At 40.2% G+C, this 20,940-nt stretch overlaps 1 protein-coding gene across 3 annotated transcripts in view; it reads left to right on the top strand.

Annotated features, from left to right (window-relative positions):
• The window catches only part of LOC119502743 (CUB and sushi domain-containing protein 3-like), a 407,722-nt gene that overhangs the window by 380,170 nt on the left and 6,612 nt on the right, over positions 1 to 20,940 (top strand). For all 3 annotated transcript variants that reach the window (XM_037793920.1, XM_037793919.1, XM_037793918.1), the window contains exons 59-70: positions 2,024 to 2,206; positions 2,371 to 2,547; positions 5,340 to 5,519; positions 7,355 to 7,528; positions 7,716 to 7,889; positions 11,566 to 11,639; positions 13,200 to 13,311; positions 13,419 to 13,598; positions 15,823 to 15,882; positions 17,676 to 17,834; positions 19,864 to 20,000; positions 20,397 to 20,484. In XM_037793920.1, the coding sequence (XP_037649848.1) occupies positions 2,024 to 2,206; positions 2,371 to 2,547; positions 5,340 to 5,519; positions 7,355 to 7,528; positions 7,716 to 7,889; positions 11,566 to 11,639; positions 13,200 to 13,311; positions 13,419 to 13,598; positions 15,823 to 15,882; positions 17,676 to 17,834; positions 19,864 to 20,000; positions 20,397 to 20,484 (1,698 nt within the window). The remainder of the gene's footprint in view (positions 1 to 2,023; positions 2,207 to 2,370; positions 2,548 to 5,339; positions 5,520 to 7,354; positions 7,529 to 7,715; positions 7,890 to 11,565; positions 11,640 to 13,199; positions 13,312 to 13,418; positions 13,599 to 15,822; positions 15,883 to 17,675; positions 17,835 to 19,863; positions 20,001 to 20,396; positions 20,485 to 20,940) is intronic.

The raw sequence follows: 20,940 nt of genomic DNA, 5'->3' as shown, positions 1-20,940 counted from the left end.
TCCTCTACTCGATCGCCTACAGTAAGTCCCTGGATCAGACGAGTGAAAAGGTTATAGCCTTGTAGCTTTTCTCCTCCAGCTTTATGAGAACTTCTGCAAACCTGGGGAAAGGAGCTTCAGCTCAGTAACCCGTGAATTTGCCCGAGCCAGAGTACAGCCAAAACCTTTCTATCAGATGGATGTCCGTGTGTGTGTGTGTGTGTGTGCAGATGCATGTGTGTGTGACCGATTAGTGGTTGTTCTAAAGTCACCTGAGGGAAACGACAGAGATTAGTTTTCACAATGCTCCGTCCCAGAGAAACTCGCACACATACGTGCACATTCAGGCACACACAAGCACGCACACTTGCACCAGTGACACCAGGTAGATTGCTTGTTCTCCCCGTTGAGACCAGATACACCTGAGGCTACATGGTGACTTTGGAGCAGTGCATGTGGGTGTGTGAGAGCATCCACTGGGAGTCGTGTAGGTGGTAGTGTCTCTGAAGATGTTTGTGTGTTTGTGCCCTGACTGGCTTTTGATCTGTTCCCATTATTCAGAAGGAAAATTCATCTCGCTATAGACAATTTCCTCCCATTTCCGAGCTTTTACAGACAAAATAATCATGACACAATGCGGTAAAGGCTTATTTGTTTACATCTGAGAAATCCTGAGGCATTACAAATGATGTTATGTCATTATGTGTTGTGTCTGTAGTAGGGCTATGTGTAAGCTCAATTTAGCAGCAAGCCCCCAGATATTTGCAGTATAGTACAAACCGAGCCGATGTGAAATTAGGTTATTTGTCAAAAGTCTGAGGAAAACCACAAAAACATTGCAGACACATTTGGGAAATTCTTAAGGTGGTTGTTTATCACACAAAGTATTTTGTCGCACAGCATGAATTATGATCAATAACAAAACGGGAATGGTGTGAGTTAATTTAAAATCACAGTGAAAGTGGTAAAATATTCATTCTGTGTTCTGTGAGCTGTCCAAAAACCCACTAATTAGTCAGGTTTTGACATTAATGATATGCACATATAAGCCAATGCAAATTTGAGAGCATTAATAGGACCAAAATATACAATAGTGACCAGAAATGTTTGGCTTGTACATGTGGATGACAATGTGTGTATGAAAGTGCGTGGGTGTTCCCAGGAGCGCGCTCTGTCTGTCAGGCAGAATTTGCTGACCAGGCGGCTCTTCAAGGGCAGAGTGAGAATCACTCACACACACACACACACACACACATACACAAACACACACTCTTAAGGCAAACATACGCCCCTTGTCACCCACATATGTGTGCAGTCAGTACCACTAGAATTTGTAAGCAGCCATGTCATACTTGAGTACCCTGAGAATGTGATTTATGTCAAAACTGGAAGAAAATATTCACCTCACACTGCTGAGTTCACTTCACTATGATGTTGATGAATAACAATTCATCTTAAAATAATTCTCTGCTTCTTTTTTTTTTCTTGTTCTACCTTTTTTTTTACTATTTGGATTTTTAATTTGATGACTTAAAGCGGCAGTAGGCAGAATGCTTTTGGCATCATTGGGCATAAATTCCATAATAACCTTTCAGCATATTGTAATTCAAGTGTTCTGAGAGAAAACTAGACTTCTGCACCTCCTCATGGCTCTGTTTTCAGGCTTTAAAAAATGAAATGGCTAAATCACAGGTCATTTCAGAGAGAGCGTTCCTATTGGCTATTCATTCAACACTGATTGGTTGTTTTCCTCCAGTCTGTGAAATCTTGCAGATGCCTTTAGGAGCACTGGAGGACACTGGAGGACAAAAAGGTTACAGATTTTGATGATGATTGTTATCAGATTACCTGTCTCATGCACTACTGTCAGGATATAGTGACCGTTTTATAAAAACTTTTTTAATCATATTTGCTCCAACCTACCTACCCCAGCTTTAAAAGTAATTTGAAGGTTTAATGTACATCCTGTCTTTGTAAAAGATGTCAAGTATTGCGGTTTTGAAGTCGGGGACCCAACTCTGTCTCCTCGTTTTTCTCCCTGTAGGCGACACAGCTGGTTCCTGCGGCGATCCTGGCATCCCCTCCCAGGGTGCGAGGGAACAAACAGACTTCAGGATCCGTTCCAAGGTTCACTTCAGCTGCTCGGAGGGCTACGATCTGATTGGTTCTTCAGAGAGGATGTGTTTCCCTAACGGGACGTGGTCTGGCACGCAGCCGTTCTGTAAACGTAGGGAGATAATTTTCCTTAATCCCAACCTGTTATAATCCAACACCTTGACACTGATCCAGTTTATAGATCCACCCATGTACTGCACAGTAAATAACTTAGAGCTGAAGCTCATTGAGATGCACGAGGCTTTTTACTCTCTCATTCTCTCATTTTTCCCCCAGCTGTCCAGTGCGGGAACCCTGGCACTCCCAGTAATGGCAGAGTGTTTCGTTTGGATGGAACAACATTTTCTCACTCTGTCATCTACTCCTGCATGGATGGCTACCTGCTCACTGGCGCCACCACCAGGCTGTGCCAGGCCAATGGGACCTGGTCAGGAATACAGCCCAACTGTACCAGTGAGTTACCTGATATCTATTGAGGGACGGCTAAGGTGACACTTTATAATAACCATTATTTATAAATGGCAAACTTTATAGTTGATTAAACTTGGTTATTTTAATGTTAACAAACAAAGAAATGTTAATTAATAATGTTTACTAAATATTATTAATGCTATAATTTCTGTTATTTTAACAGTTTATTGTTGCACACATAACATTTTATATACTATATATACTGTATATATATATATATATATTTGTTAATGATTAAGATATTATTTATAAATCTTAAAGAAACTGTTTGTAAAACATATATAAATATAGATATTTGTAACACTTTGTTAATGGTTAATAATTCAGTTTCTGGTCCATCTATCTATGTAATGTTTATAGCAATTTTACAAAAAATATCTTAAAGGTTTAAAAATCATTTGGTAATCACTAACCAATACCTAATATAGTATATAAAATGTTATAATGTGTACAACAATAAACTGATAACAAGTACTTTATTAATGTAATCCGAATGTAATTGTCATCATCTCCTATCAGCTACGACGCAATTTAGAATTTATAAACTAATTATTTCATATTACACAAACTAATGATAAAATAACAGAAACTGTATCATTACTAATAATTCATAAATATTATTAATTATTATTTCTTTATTTGTTAACAGTCAAATAACTATTGACTAAGTTAAAGTAACCATCCAGTATCCATTTACCATTTATAAATTATGGTTATTATAAAGTGTTATCGTTTAGCCTTATTATTTTGAATAAACTCACATATAAGGTGACTTGGAGGCTAAAGAGCAGCCTGTCAGCTTTATGTATTACTTACTATATATTATTATTATTAAATCCTTGCTTTGCAAATAACGTCAAGTCTGCAACCCATAAACCTCCTGATGTGTGACTATAAGGTTTCCTTTCCAGCCTTTTCGCGACCCTATTTTATCCCCGGTTTTAAATTATCCTGCCACAGTATAGGTTCTGAGTAATGAAATCTGCCCCAAATCTTCATGCAGCTGCTACAGACTTTATAGAGTGACATGAATAACCTTGATCGTTGTTTACTTTAGCTAATTTGCTTTTTTGAACTCTGTAAATAACCGTAAAATATAACATTCTGTTCCCATATGAAATGTGACCGAAGCCATGGTTGAACAAGTGTTAATCAGTGCTGCATGTTACACAGACTACAAAATCTGCATGTAAAGTGGCATATAACACTAAAAATTAACAGACAGCATGCTCGCTGACAAAATACTTTAATAAACACGTTGTGTCTCAAGGTGAAATTCACTTTGCTTGGGACCCCACATGAAGGAGTTCCAGCCGTATTTTCAGTGACATTTCTGACTTTAATGCACTACACAAAGAAATGAGCTTTAAAAAGTCAAGCAGAGAGGAACAAAGAGAGAGAACTGCTGAGAAACCACATCTCTTCAATACGGGCTCCTGGAAAGAAAGAAAGTTTTTAAGAATCCCCTGACTTAAAGGAAATAGCTTTTACAGTAGATTACAATACATTAACAGCCATGACAGTATCAGTGGGGTGGGTTTAAAAGCATTTAAAGTGCCTATTAGACTATGAAGGACAGTGCTGTGTAAGTGCAGTCTGGGGAATCCTAATGCTCCTTAAAAGAGTCCCAGGACAACCTCGGCCATTTTTAATATCTTTGTTGTTTCACTCATAAGAAGTGAGGCCCATAACTGAATCTGAAGAGATGATATGGACTGTGTGATCTCACAGATTCGCTATGCACTGTGATCTCCACAACTTCAAATTACTTTAGTTTAGTTAAAGGACAAGTGTGTAGGATCTGGCGGTAGCGGTGAGGTTGCAGATTGCAACCAACTGAAGCCTCTCACGTGGGTCGTGTCTAGAAAGTAACCCGCAAATTGCGAAATCCGCTGCCAGACGACCTATCCTAACCTTAACTATTCAAGGTCAACGCCTAACTTTAACCATTCGAGATCAATGCCTATCGTTAACCATCTTGCAAGAGTTTCCCCAACTCGGGGGTTACCTTCTAGACACGACCTCTCCCGTGTGCCAAGCGTATAGGAGAACTACGGTGGCTGAGACGAAAACGCAAATGGCCATTTGGAGCAGAGTCAGTGCTTAGAGTGCGTGTGTACGAGGAAAGTGAGTGGTGAAGCGAGAGAGAGAGTGCAGCGGCAACAGGAGCGAGTAATGTTATCTTGGCTACTGTAGAAACATGGCAGTGCAAATTGGCAGGCTCCATGGAGAGGACCCACTATGTAGATATAAACAGCTCATTCTAAGGTACCGAAAACACGATTATATTATATATATATAATATTATATTCCATTTCTGCCAATACATCCCCCTAATTGTTACACACTGTTCCTTTAAGTACAGTTTTTATAGTTAAATATGCAGTTTTAGTGAAGTTATCTCTTGAATCACAGCCACTTTGTTTAGACTGGGTTTGAATCTTATGACTGTTACAGACTTAATGTTGAACTATGCCATTGGATTTATCTGAGACCTAGACAGTTTTGAAAAACTCTAATAAAGATTTAAAACTACAAAAATAAATCTCTGACTGACATCAACATCAAACTGCTCCTTTGTCCCCGACAGTCGTCTTTTTTCTCTCTCCCTCTTTACCTCTCCTTATATTTGAATCACGTATATCAAAGAGCATACATGCAGGAGTAATAAGCAGATTAAAATTCCAATTATCTCATGCCACAGCATGAACTGTAAGGCAATCTTAATCTTCATCTCATCTCTTCCTCTCCAATTCCACTTGTCCATCTCACAGTGATAAACTGCGGGGATCCGGGTGTGCCAGCAAACGGCCTTCGCTACGGAGAAGACTTTACGATCGGTCAGAATGTTTCCTTCCAGTGCCAACCAGGATACAGGATGGAGGAGGACGGCTCACCGGTGAGGACGTGCACCCAGAACGGGACGTGGAGTGGGATTATGCCCATGTGTACAGGTAAATTGTTTATTATCATTTAGCTTTTCTTGGCCATTTTAATTGTTGATATATTTTTTTATAGTGCATCTTATAATACCACAACTAATACTACTTTGTCCTGAAGATGTTCCTGGTACAGCATATAAAATGTCCCATGTGTGCAGGTAGCATAGTACAACTGATGTATTCACAACAAGTGAGCTCTAAATCCAAATTAAACCCTTGTACAACCCCAGCTTTATAAAGGCTGACACAGCAGACTCTGCTCTCCTTGCAGTCAGTGCCTCTGTGAGGGAAATCAAGAAATACAAACAAAGAAGACAATATGAGTCACATAACAACTTGTAATTCCTGTGATTAGTTTAACAGGGTGTCTATTTGCACCCTGTGAGAATAGTCAAACGGCAGCTATTCGGCTGTTTGCACCCAGCCAAGTTGAATATGCTACTTAAATTAACAATAGTTAGCTAGCCGAACGTTTTCTGCCAGGAAGCCCTTTCTAACAGAAAGATTTAGTAGTAGTAATACTAGTAGTAATATAAAGAGCTACAAAATATGTGTAGGGTGTATGTTGTGGTGGATGAATGGGTCAAACCCAGGATTCTCACCCCAGAGGCCAGGGTTTGAGTCTCTTGAGCCTATTTTTACACTTAGATGACTTCTTGTTTTATTAGGTTTAGGCAACAAAAGTACTTGGTTAGGTTTGTGGAAAAAAATACATACAGTACTTATACACATACAGTATCTTATGTGTGCCTGGGTAGGGTGCAAACAGTATTGTTGGCTGCTAATAGCATCTGCCTCAGTTTAAACTGTATCTGTTACTGGACTTGATTGAAAGTCTACCTGGACAAGAGTATCTTTCAACTATTTGCATTGGTACATTTTAGTAGCTATGAAATTATAAGCTCATTTTCAAATCAGTAGTTGAAGTCAATGATCTAATCAAGCAGTCTCCCTCTCTCTACAGCTATCAGTCACAACCACGTAGCCAGATATTTTAATTTAGTTTGGCCTGTGGGATTTAATGTGTGCAAGAACCACTTTAGGCCGTAAAAGCCCAAATCTGGTTCCTCTGGCTTATTCTAATGCCACTATTCCATCATATACACTGATGTTAATTATTGCATATTTTAATGAGTTTGCCTCCCCAGTAGTAAACATGTAATGAGTTATTGTAAAGGAGAATTAGGCTTTTAGTGCGTTTTAGCCCACAGAGTCTGTAAATAGCTATTAATATTTAAAACCACGTCTATTCCTGACTGATCACAAGTTTTGTAATTAAGAATCATTAGACCTCATTTTTAAATTTTTTAATTTTATTTATTGACACCTTTTAATGAGGATGTCCCCTGTTAATGTAATTTTTCTTGCATTTTGTCATAAATTATTTTGCTAATATTTGTCAAACACTGAAGACGGCTCTCTACTCGGCAGGATGCAACCTCTCAGCTGAGCTCACAAGCATACACATTCACACAGAGCATCTGAGGACAGGACTGATACACACAGATAAGCACTTTTCTATCATCGTGCTTGCATTGTTTTGAGGTGGAGGCTAGTGGTCGTAAAAAGTAGATGCATAGCGAATCGTAACTTGTTAATCAAAACTTTAGCAGAATCATAAATTAATATAATAAAGTAGCCGGCTGCACTTAAATGAGTAGTCGGCTGTTTGGCCGGCAACATTTTTTATGATTATGCTGGGTGTGCCAGCTTGAGATTTAGATGGCACAGACATATCGGGGCACACCGTGGCTACGCGGCTGATCAGTCAATTTACAGGACAGTGATTTCTCACCTGCAGCTGCTAAAACCTGGATGATTTTTCTCTCCCTGCCTCTCTGTCATAGCTGTGACCTGCCCGGCTCCCCCTGCCATCAGTAACGGGGTACTGCAGGGCAGTGACTTTGAATGGGGCAGCAGCGTGAGCTACAGTTGCTCACCTGGATATGAGCTCTCATTCCCGGCCGTCCTGACCTGCGTGGCCAATGGCACTTGGAGCGGCATGCTACCACAGTGCTTACGTAAGAACACACACACACTTCAACACACTCATATACCAGCACACACATTGCCTGTTATTATTCTTTACCGACCATCAGTTACAATTGGAAGGAAAAATCTGCATTTGTCCTTGAGCTTCCCAAAAAGTACATAAGTGCTTGTCAGCAATATACTGAAATGGGATTGTGTGTGTTTGTGTGTGTGCAGCCAAGTTTTGCGGTGACCCCGGTACTCCAGTCGGTGGTTTCAGAGAGGGGCGAAGTTTCATCTACCAATCAGAAGTCTCCTTCAGTTGTGCTCCACCTGTCATCCTGGTCGGCACAGCAACCAGACTTTGTGAAAGCGACGGTACCTGGAGCGGCACGCAGCCTCGCTGTATCGGTAATTTGAATTATTTATGTTCACTTTATGACCAGACAAAGCAGGGAGGCCATTATACAAATGAAACTTATTATCCAAATATTTTTGGGAGTGCTTCCTGATGATGATATATTATTAGTTATATTATAGTAATGTGCGCTTTCTTCTGTTGGCCAACAGAAACCAATTTTAGTTTCTCCACATTTTTCGTATTTTTAATGCAATCAACTCAACTGCAAGAACTTGTGTTGAAAAAACATGTTTTTTTTTCATTAAACAAAAGAAGAAAAAGTTCTCAAATGTTGAATGTTTACCACACACAACAACACAAGCAACCACACAACAACTGTGTCTAATAACTATAGCCCATAACTGACAACTTTTTGATTTAAATCAGTATTATTCTGACGAGAGAGTATGAAACTGACCAGACACTGAATGCCAGTTTTATGGAACTTGACAGTTTTCAGTACTTGGAGCGACAGATACATTTCAGTCAGTACCAAAAACCCCAGACCCATGGGTCTTACTCTACCAACTTAAAATATATGTCAAAACTTTTAACTGTATTTCTGAATAAATTTAAGAACCCCCCCCTATATTATGCTCTTCGACTAAGCTTACAACTTGTTCAAAATACAGTACAAGGCTTTTAACCTCCACCAAAAATGTATTTTAGATTTTACTGATTACTTTTTAATAGTTTTCTGACTATATCATCAATCATTTAACCTCACTCACATAAGCTGGAGCACAGCCTGGTATCCTCAGGCCGGGGCGTCTTGTCCACTTCAAAGTCTGGGTTCAAGTTAAAAGGCGGTGATGGTGGTAAGACCACGAGAGCCCCCAGACTTGTGAATAATACTTCTTAGGAGGTAAAATCAGTATCATATCAAAGCATAGTATCACAGACTTGTCCCATTGCTGTATGTTTTCTTTTGATTAATATTGTTGTTGCTTATTTTTAATGTGTTTACTTTCCTGACTGACTATTTGTGTGGGTTTATAACCTATGAAACAAATGATTTAGTTTATGCTAGCCTGCCAGTTTATTATGACTGGTTTGTGGCTCAGCGGGGAGCCTTCACCGGCGTCTGATGTTCCCCTGCCTAATGATCACGGCAATTAATGGCCCATCGTTGACGGCCACATTTCAGTCTACTCATGGGTTTGCTGTGGAGAGCCGCTACTGTTCTGTTAAAGTTAAAGTTTCACAGACACATTGGAATGGTAATGAATAGTGACTGGATGCTCATCTGAGACAATCTTGTAAATGAAAAAGAAGCCTTAGGAGGATGGGTCTTAAATGATTCCACTGATGTTTTTGAAACCATCATTTCAAAACTGGCAACTCTCCCTTATAAAACTGCTGCTTCTCTTAATGCTAGATAGAGTCAACATCTCACAGCGCTAAGCCAACATTTAGTCATTTTTAATCGAACTCTGGTGCGGTTCATTTGAGCAGTTGTGAACACAGTAATCGTATTCTGGTGCGGAACAAATCAACTGGTCCAAGACCGCTTGCGAGAGGTCGACCGTTTCCAAGTCAACCAAAATGCAGGCTGCCTGTGCGGGCATTAGTTTAGATGGACACAGGTAAACGACAGGTTAACATGAGTGGGAGAACACCGACCATTTGCTTGACATCTGGGCCGAAGAGAACATAAAGAATATGATAAATATAGTCCACAAAAGTAGTGACGTTTATAAAGTTAGAGATAAACTGGAGGAGAAGGGATTCGTGCTCACGGTAGATCAGTGCCGAGTCAAAATGAAAAAACTTTGACAGCAATATATCAAAGTCCGCGATTCCCTGCGTAGAAGTGGCAGCTCTCGAGACGAAAAAGATTAATTCACTCCTTCGTACACGCCCCTCAGCAACTTATGGTTATTTGGTCTGCTTAGTTTGTGCACTGAGAAACCGAACCAGAATAAATAGAAAACGAACCAAAGGTATCAATTTCACTCTGATTCAGACTAGCCAAACGAACTATGGGTTGTGAAAGCACACTCAAATGTGCTGCATTTTACATACAGTAATTATTCCAACTTTAAAACGCAGTGTAAGTTTATATTACAAGCTTCTGTGTCATTAGCTTCAACTAAAACTGCGGATGACCTGTAGAATTGTCCATGTCCACTAGTTTGGATGTGGCATCATGTTCCTCTTTGCACCGCAGCTCTGTGGTGGTTCCAAGGTTCATTAAACATTGGCATAGCAACCACGATGGCATGGCTGCTACATTAAGTGAACATTAAGGGTTATACTATATCTTTTATATGGTCATATAACTACTGAATTTTCATATTAAGTCTAGGTTGTGTCGCTGATCATTCATCAGAAAACTACTATAGTTTGGAAATAAAGTTCGTATTGCGATTTCCTTTGAAGGTATCGCACAGTTCAATATATAAACATAATGTGTTTGCACTAAAGAGCTGAATTCCTTGCCTCTGAGAGAGAGGTTATATTCGGTGGTACAAGTTCCAAAACAGTTAACATTCAATGTCTATTCTGGTCTAAAAAATAGGGATCTCATATAGGAACCCCTTTTCAGAAATTACAGAGAAAGTTGCTGGCTCACAAGCGAGACACGAGTACACGCTGTAACTCACAGTATTTACTAAAAGGTTTCCACCAATGGGAACGGCCGTCCAACTTCAAACAAGCCGCCGCTATCCGGGGATTAGGAAGAAAATGAGAAGGGATATTCAGCACACATTACAAATGGTCCCACTGGGTCAGTTCAACACCACATGTGATGCTTAGAGCACCACTTCACATGTCTGATTCAGAGCAGGTGCTTAAAACATCAAGTATGGTAATGAATTGTAATAAATGAGAGCTTTTGTATTGCGCTTGACTCTTTGTTCCTTCATAGCACTAGATAAGGCACGCTTACAGAACTTTACTGCTGCTATAAAGTCGGATGTTCCCTGTGAAATAGACAATCTAAAAACAGAAGGCTCCTTCTCACCGGTGTAAAGACGTAATCTATAACTACTGAAACGTAGTAGAAGTAGTTAGAGCATCAGTGCTTCTGCTCTTGCTTTCAGTTCTATATCATGACTTAAAAAACTGAGACTATGAAACAAACACGAACACACATACAAACATCTCTTTTTTGAAGGGAATGTAAGGTTCGGTGTGTGTGCACTTGGGTGATTTATTAGTGTGTGATTGCAGCTGTATGTTGGCGTGTGATGTGTATTACTATGTGACTGAGGCAGAATGAGTTTGAGCCGAAGCAGCCTGCTCTTTAAATAAGACAGACGAAAAAAGGGGGGAGGTAGGTGGGTGGGCAGAGAGAGAGGAAGAGAGCAGTTAGAGAAAGAGAGAGGAGAGAGAGGGCAGTTAGAGAGGTACAGGAAGAGCGAGTGAGGTAGAGGAGGAGAGTGAATCTGTCATTTCGGAAGCTGTATTGAATCGAGCTCTGCGTCAGGATGTGCTCTACATGCTGATGTTCCTGCCACACACACACACACACTCACACACACTCTCAAAGCTGGCCCTGCTTCGTTTTCTGATAAAGCACTACTGCCCCCTGCTGTCCTGCCGGGATCCATACCCTGCTGTTACCATGACAACAGAGGAGAGGAAAGGAGAGTTAAGGGAGGACATACAATGCTACTGCTAATTTATCTTTCTTTTAGATTTTGTGTGTAATTACTTCCACGCTTGTGCTGTTCTTTTCAGAGCCGACCAAAACCAGCTGTGATAACCCTGGAACGCCGCGCTACGGCTCCTTGAACCGGACCTATGGTTTCAAGGTAAAATATCTGTCTAAACTAACTCTATCTATCTTCCTACCCAGGTAGTTAACTCACTGACCAATATAGAAGCTGTCATTGTGGCTTAACAATCTATCTATTCACAAAGAAAAAGAAGGGAAGGGAAGAAGGAGTAGAGAGAGACACACGAAGAAGAGGAAACAGAAATCTGGGAAAACTGTTGGTCACACAAAGCAAGACATTTAAAAATGTCAACTTGGACATTTAAATTTGTCAAACTTGATTAGTAGGGAAGTTATTTTGCAGTTTAATCAATTATGAAAATAATTGTCAGTTGCAGCCCTATTTCCCAGAATGGCCTTACACGACCAGACATATTAAAGGGATAGCCACCACAGTGTGACATGGAGGTGGCAAAATCTAAATCATGGGTAAGCGTGTTAAGCCCCAAGGCCATCAGGATGCCCCACGACTCTCTTCATTTCAATCTTAATACAATACTCAAATGCCATATGTACAGTATATTTATCGAGTTATTGGTCGCTGTAATCATTCCCTCTTTGCCGTCCTTTGTTTACTTCACTGTAAAAGAGGTGAGTGGGGGATTCACAGTTGCAAAAATGCATTCTACAGTTCAGCCAAAGCTTCAGCATTCTGAATTGGTCAAACCAAGTGGCCATCTTCGTCAGGTAGGGTAATTGCCGGTGCTGTGTCCTGGCAACAAACCTACATGCGACTACCAAGGAAACACTAGAAAACAAAGAGGCAATGTCACTAAAATGACCGTAGTCATGGAAGATAACCACTTGGTTTGACTAACTCAGACTGCTGAAGTCTCATTTTAACTTCGGCTGAACTTGGAATACGAGGACTGGGGATTTTATTCACTATTTCTTATTATTACACGGCTTTGTTGAATACTCGATTCTGATTGGTCAATCACGGCATTCTACGGTCTGTTATTTCTTTATAGCAGACCGTTGCTATGTAAGACAGACCGTTGCTATGGACACAGTTCTGATGTTGGACTCTGGCGGACCATTTTTGTGTCAAATTATTGATTTCTAGTAGCCATGTAATAAGTGGGATAATGAACAGCTAGTGGGTCATTGTTGTGAAATAAACCCCTTCAACTTAATTACTGTGTGTCATGTGCTTATTGTAATAAGATAGACTTGAAAACATCCTAACGTGCCCTCTAAACATGATGAGCAGGTTGGATTGACATAACCATCAGTATCTAGTCCCAATTTTTGCTTGGATACTTATAACAATATTTTCAAAAAAATCAAGGATGTTTAATTTAGTAAGTTATAGTATACTGTTGCATGCATATGCAGGTGCATAGTCATTGCACATTAATCATCTACATGTCTGTATTGTATTAATTTGAGTGAATATCTAAATATATAAACAAGACATATTCGGAAATTTTGAATGAACAATTTATTGTATGTGGTATTTGTCAGATGTTATTCATCTGTTATAATGACTGACCTAAATTACATCTTTGTAGCTTTCCTTTACTTGGAAGTATTTCAGAAAATGTTAAAACTCATGTTATCTTTGTGTGTTTTATCTCATTCTGTCTCTCTGCAGGTGGGCAACGTGGTTTCATTTCAGTGCCAGCCAGGTCATTTGATTCAGGGCTCCTCCTCTAGAACCTGCCAGCCTGATCTGACGTGGAGCGGAGCACAACCTGAGTGCATACGTAAGAAAACATACATCCCATCATCTTGTTAACCTATCGCCCATCCATCCCCTCTCTGCCTGTCAGACTCTAACTCCAGTGCATCAAATGTCTCCTCCCCCCTCCAGCCCACGCCTGTAAGCAGCCAGAGAGCCCACTCCATGTGGACGTGGTGGGGATGGATCTGCCTGGTTTTGGCTACACCTTGGTGTACAGCTGTCAGCATGGCTACTTCCTGGCAGGAGGTTCTGAACACAGAGTCTGCAAGAATGACGGCACTTGGACGGGAAAGATGCCTATATGTCGAGGTAAAAAATAAACTTTTCTGTATTTGAATGTTATATGTCTTTCTAGTGCATTTGAGTCCAGAATAATGAAGTATGAGTGAACAGGTAGGAGCGTTGAGTGTGTCTTGCGCAAAGACACGTTGTCATCACACATACTGGGGGAAACAGGCCATCTGGAGTAGGGGGAGATTTCCTGGTGGGATGGTCGCTGCTCTGGCATCCCTGATAACAAAAAAAAAAAAGATAAAACAATATCCCATAGTGTTCTATCCTTTCAGCCTGGTCGGGTCCTTACAGGTCAATGAATGAATCCGTCACATCTTTCGAGCCAACAATGACAGACTGATTGTGTTGAGTTATAAACTGTGACCTGGCTAACAAACACCTTTATGTTATCATGAAATTACCACAATGTGTGCACGGTATCATGTTTCCATTCATAAAATCCCAACTTCAGTAAAATAAAAGCTTAAATATTCTAAAACTAGATTGTATCTCTAATAATACTTTTTTGCCTGTTGTACTATATTATAAGTGGGATGATCTCATAGACTGAATATAAGAAGCGGAAGTAGTCACCGTGACGTCACCCATTTGTTTGTGTACTGCCGATTTGAAGCCTCGAGTTCGGCATTTTAGCTGGCGCCATCTTGGTTTCTGCAACCAGAAGTGACACGAGTGGGTGGAGCTAAGTGCAACTGAACGCTGAATAAGATATTTTTAGGCCACCAAAAAGGTTATAATTAACTTTCATGAACTGAAAACACACTGTGAAAGGATTAAAGTTCTAAGACGAAAACGTGGACAACTCCCAGACCAGACAACGCCGTGGTAGCGACCTGTGAATCACAAGGTAGCCACGCCTTAAAGCATACCCTACTTTATGGTCTATTTGACTCTAAACGGGATCATAATACTAAATGAACATCATGCTGTATTGAAGAAGACTTGAAACTAGCGATTGAGACCATAAACTCATATTTACAATGTTTACTGAGGTAATAAATCAAGTGAGAAGTAGGCTCATTTTCTCATAGACTTCTATACAATCAGACTTCTTTTTGCAACCAGAGGAGTCGCCCCCTGCTGGCTATTAGAAAGAATGCAAGTTTAAGACACTTCCACATTGACTTCACTTCTCAGACCCCTTGGGCGTCGTGGGCCAGTCTGGTATTCCAGTCCTCCAGTGCCTTCTTGTGATGAGTTTGTCAGCTAATGCTGTGATTGTGACCGATTGACCCTTTATCTGACCTTGTATATACTCACATAGAATACCCACCATTAGGGAGTACTTAAACTTCATCAATACTTTCAAAAACAATCTCACCATAATGTCTTTTTCAGTAGCTTGTTCTGGAGCTTTCAATCGTGTCACACAATCAGCAGATGGAGTTTGCCCAGCTGCAAATGGAATTGCAGCTGTTTAAATTTCCACTTTTCTGAGCACTTTAAGGACTCCTCGTCCACTTTTGGCTTGAAAGTGGAGATTGAAGGTGCCTTCTTGATCTTGAAAATTGTCGCAGACGAAACAATCTCACCACAAGGTCCATTTAGTAGCTCTTCTGTCGTATCGCAGAAACTCCCATCAACGCTATTGCAAATAGAGGTGCATGTTTGCACATTAGAAATGCTTGAGCTTTCGTCTTATTCATCAAGATATGTTAACGGAGGAAGTTTTGAACCCACCCAACGATGGAAAAACTGCAAGCTTCAACTTTGAAATTGTTCCACCACGGCCGTCACCCTTTTACCCCGAGGTAGCCTTTAAAATTGGAGCACTCTCTGATCCAATTTGAGATTCTAGGACAAATACCCTCTCCCTTGCTTGCCTTTACTTGTTGGCAACAATGGCTGCATCTTGAAGTGATGATAGGAGCTGCCCTGAATGGTCAAACCCAAAAGTGCAATCCAATATGCACCACAATTATTGGTCATGAACTCTATTTGCATTGCCTACAAATAGGCTTATTTTGGGTGACCCTTTTTAACCACACTTGTCGCTCATTATGCGCATGTGTGACTAATAGTGACCAGCGCTGCATTCTAATTTGGTCATTTGGTAATATTAAGTGCACTCTCCGCTGCATAAACCCAGTGTCTGAAGATATCAGCTGATGGACCAAGTTAAACAAGAGGCAAACCAAAACCTTTTAATACCGTCTCATACTTTGTCCTTACAGCTCTGCTCATGTGTTTTAATGAGACATTATCTCTCACTCTCTGTCTCTCTTGTGTGTGTGTGTAGCTGGAGAGAAGAAGAAACCTGTGAAACCAGCAACAGGAACTCCCAGCCCCAAACTAAACGGTCAGTTCTATTACAGTCTTTTTCTATTCCAGGCTAGTACAGTCCTGTCATTCTTTGTCTCTTCTTGACTTTTCTTATCTGTTTCTATTTTGGTCCGGTTTAGTTTGGTGTTGTCTGCTATAGTTTAATAAATTCTGCTCTGCTGCTGTCCACTCCGCTCTGCTCTGTTCCACAGTGTTGTTCTCCTCGTGTTTTTGTCGATTTTATTGTGCTTTTACTGCTTTCCATCATAGCGCTAAATAATTTATTTCTCCTCACTACACATAGAAAGGTGAATTAACTGCGGTGATGTTCTGCTTTTCTCCGTGCTGCCGTTTTGTTCAATCCTCTTTTTGTTTTTCAGATCTGCTCTGTTGTAATTTAATAACTCTTTGCTTCTCATTGCACATGAAGGAGTTATTATAGCTACTGTATGCACAAGTTCCTGATTATCAAAGCAGGAAGCTGCCTTTATATCTAATGAAAAGCCAGGCATGAATTCTTGTTTCATGCACGACATCTGGATATAGGGTTATAGGCAGACTGAACTTCTGTGTATTTACATATTTATTGTATGTAAAACCAGTTAGGCATATGGGAAAAGAAGAGTCCAAATTGACCCTTTATGTATTTTTCTGCAACATGTTTATTTGATTCAACTAAACTGCATAACATATCAGATCTCACTAATACCGTAGCCCTCTGAGACTAAACCATGGCAAACAACAAAAACAAGCATTTAAGCAGTTGCTTCTCCTTTGTTCATGCATATTGTGCTCATGCATATTATCATCTGGTGTAAATGAATAGTTGGTACTAAAGATGGGTTTCTTGTATAAAAACATTACTGAGTGCGTTCGCATTCAGGGGGCAAAGCCGCGTTGGCAGCCGTTGTAATCTACGTAGATTTCTCATTGTTCGTACATTCTTATTGACTATACTAGACCCCTGCAGAGTCCGACCACCAGATGCCATTATCATATGACATATTAGTATGAGATTTGTTTATTATTATCACCTGTTTTGAAATGGAAACGTTAGATCAGACATAAGTGTGATTTGACATGGGGGATCTGTGTCTGACATTCCGGTCAGAGTTCAAGTTACGTGAGCCCCTCTTGATGTCCGCCGCCAGACCCTTTTTCATGATTTTGGTCTAGTTATTAGTACAACCAGTCACACAGCAGCTCTTTGTATGTCGGGCAGGTGAACATTAACATTAGACTTTTTTATTTATATTGATCTGTGGAGCATGACAGCTCGCCATGACCACCCACTGCTTTCCCAGCGCTGTGTGACTAGAATGCTTTTGCCCATCAGACCTGGATCCATAATCTCCTTCTGTTTTTAGCGAAGGCATGTGATCCCCTCGCAATATTAAATATTTTCAATCCATCTTTTCTTTTTTCAGTGTACTGCACAACTCCTTGTCATCTCTGCTTTGGAGCTTGGCTCTGCTAGACATGCCGTGATTTCTGCCCCCTAGCTGTGCGCGCATCTCTGTGATGACGTTGCACAGAAACCCGTCTATTGACACTTTAGTTTTGACAATTTAGACTGTTTTGAATAAAGTCTAGCAATCAAATGTTAGCTATAAAAACATGATATACCTTCATCTAATTTCTATTTGATTCTATTCTATGCTATTTTTTTGTATTTTGTTGTGTTTTATTATTTTCTAATCTGTTCTCTTCTATTTTGTTCTGGTCTTTTCTGTTCTGTTCTGTTTGATATTATATTATCATTTATTATTCTAATTTGTTGTAATCTATTATATTATATTCTAATTGGTTCTCTTCTCTTCTGTTCTGTAGTTCCAGATGATGTCTTTGCTCCTAACTACATATGGAAAGGTTCCTATAATTACCGTGGGAGGAAGCAGCCTATGACACTGAGCATCACCAGCTTCAACTCCACAACAGGGAGAGTCAACGTCTCCCTTAGCAACGGCAACATGGAACTGCTCCTTTCAGGTGTGTTCATATATGGATAATTAGATATACCCTCCACACTGTTTATCCACTATAGTATAAGTGCCCTTACGTGACATGTCATAGTCCTACTATATGTCATGATTATGCTGCAGTACATCATGAACACTAAATAAACACCTCACCATTCTGTATAATATGGAACTCCTACCATCAGCACTTTTACTGAGACTCTTTGAATCACATCTTCTGTTTTCTAATGCTGTCTGGATTTCACTACTTTCCTAGAGCTCCCAGGCTTCTCTTTAATGTTGTTACTATATTTCCCCCAAAAACTCACACATATACACACACACACACACACACACGCACACTTATTCACACACACACACACACACAGACCTCCCAGGGTCCTACAACAGTGTCAGCAGGGGGTTAAGACCCTATTAAAACACAAATCCTGTTGAAGCTAGAATTGCTTCCTGGAGTTAGCAGAGAGCACAAACACCGTATCACAAAGCCATGCAGCTCCGGTATCAAGACTTATTAATATACATCTTCAGGCTTAAAGGAGCAGCTTCACTGTAGATCAATAACAGCTAAAGCTGCACTCACACAGGCACCAAAAGGCCAAGGCCCGGTTGCATAAAACGTGAATGTTTTTCCACTTAAGATGTTTCTTAAGATGTCAAGTTTTCCTAAGCTAAGCACTGTACTCACAGGAGTAGTTCAGCATTTTGGGAAATACACATATTTGCTTTCTTTGGGAGAGTAAAAGGAGAGGACAATATCAATCTTAGGTCAGAGCATTAAGTGTGAAGAGAAGTTCATCCTAGTTGAGCATACAGTATAGACTGGAGGCATGGGGAAACAGCTAGCCTGGCTTTAGACCATTTCAACAGAATTGCATCGCTAGGCAACAGCTTGGGTCCATGTTTACTTCCTGTCAGCTTATATCATTCACATACAGTAGGTTGCATCTGAAATCGCATACTATGCACTACAAACCCAATATGTGTACTTTTGTGTGAATAAACAGTAGTATGTATCTTTTTGGACACACTGAACTGTAATTACCACGTCACTTCCTGAGAGCCTCCAAGGAGGGTGAAAATAGGAGATGTCACGCGTCATCAACGGGTCATATATATTTGGGGTACAACACAGGCGTAGTAAAATCTGGTCTGCATTGAGACAATCGCAACGCATGACCGCAGCTCCAGTTACACTGCGCATGTGTTATACCCCAAGACCCGTGTCCCAGCCTCTTGCAATAGAGAGCCTTGAGAGCCTCCTTGCCGGTTGGAGATGTGTAACCATGGTAACCTGTGCCAACCTCATGTGACCAATACGACAATATGTGAGAATCAATAATTAATTTTAAATATATATTACGCATAGCAAAGTGAAATCTTATACTGACAGTTAAATTGCAGCGTTACTGATGTTACAGAGCTGTCTGTTAACGTCTGTTAGGAACTTTGCCATTACTACAACATTGTGGGAAATTTATGCCGCTGTATTGTCCAGCGTTGCAATAGTATGGAAATAGTATGCAATTTGCGTACTATTGGTTTCATACTAAGGTTTCGGACATACTAAAAAAATCTCACATGCTGTTTTAGCGTACTAAATAGCATGTTAGTATGAAATTTCGGATGCAACCATACACTGCAACAGGAAATGATCTGAGACACATTTGGAATGTTTACATTCACAACTATTAAATCGTCTATACCCAAAGTGAAAATTACAGTACATGTTTGAACTATTTCTTGACTCGACACTTTTTGTCCAAACATGCTGTCAAAATTCTGCTGTCATCCAGTTTAACCCTTCTTTTTAAATCAATGTATATTTTATTTTATTTTACAGCTGCATTCAGATTCCCTTTCTTCCTTTTTATCTTTACGACTTCCAATTGGACATGATATATGCATCTTGCCGATGCACCAAGGGAAGATGAAACACATACTTAGCCATCTAACAATCTGTAATAACCCAGCCATTGTATTCTGATGTGTTTCACTCTGTTATATTGCAAACCAGCTGTTTATTCTGTCATCTGTAGGAGTGTATAAGGCTGCCGAGGCCAGGCTGTTACTGCTGATGTACCAGGTGAACTACGCGAACCAGGGGAACCAGCTCAAAGACTCAGCCATCTCTCCAGCCAAAATCATAGATGACTCCTGGACTATGGATGGATTTGTGAGTCCCAGCGGATACAGAGGAATCAACTTAATTAGATTCAGTTGAGCTGGATTAATTTAGAGGGGTTAAAACAAAATGTCACATAAGAAATGCTTCTTATTGTAGTTAATCAAAATTACAACACGAGTGTACTGACCTCTTTTTGTAAAGGCGTTTTGCTGCAGTGCTGTGAATTTTAATGGACACATTCAGGTCAGTCAGGGTGGGACAGTTCACTGTTCTTTACTTGGCAAACGTTAATGGTATTTGTCAAGCGATATTTAAACAATACATTAATTAAAATTCAGAAATCTGTCTGAATGTGTTCATGTTGCCACACATAATGTAACCACTAACCTTTGTCCCTCTCCTATTACTATGTGTCCCATGTTTTCGTCCTCTCTTCCTCTGCAGGTATCAGCGGAGCCTGATGGTTCTAGTTACGTATTCCAGGGTTTCATTCAGGGAAAAGACTACGGACAGTTTGGACTGCAAAGACTGGGTAATTTTCTCTTAGGATTAATAACAACGTCACAAAAGTCAATTTGGACTATGAATGATAATTGGAAAAAATCTGATGAACTCTTTGAAAGAACCTCGCTAATGGAGGAAGCGATCAGGGAGCTTCTCTTTGCTGGCAACGGTGACCTTTTTGCTCACACTGAGTCAGCCTTGCAGTGGACACATTCTCACCCAGAGCAAAAGCTGTGCTTCAGATATGAAGTCATCTTACAAGGGCTGAACTCCATTAACCTCCATCCAACGATGACTTCCATCTCCATCAAATAGAGCTGAAGGCAGTCCCTCACTTTGAGTTATCAGTAACTGATCTGCAGTGATGAAAAAACAGACTGCCCAGAAACTAAATGCTTTGGGGATAACAACAAATAAAACAAAATCTGACCACTTGACCACACATCTGACCACAGTGCATAGACATCCTGCAAGTGTAAAAAAA

This window comes from Sebastes umbrosus, chromosome 15 (assembly GCF_015220745.1).
Source record: "Sebastes umbrosus isolate fSebUmb1 chromosome 15, fSebUmb1.pri, whole genome shotgun sequence".
Lineage (NCBI taxonomy): Eukaryota > Metazoa > Chordata > Actinopteri > Perciformes > Sebastidae > Sebastes > Sebastes umbrosus.
Note: the sequence above shows the minus strand (reverse complement) of the source record. Positions and strands in the feature narration are given on the sequence as shown.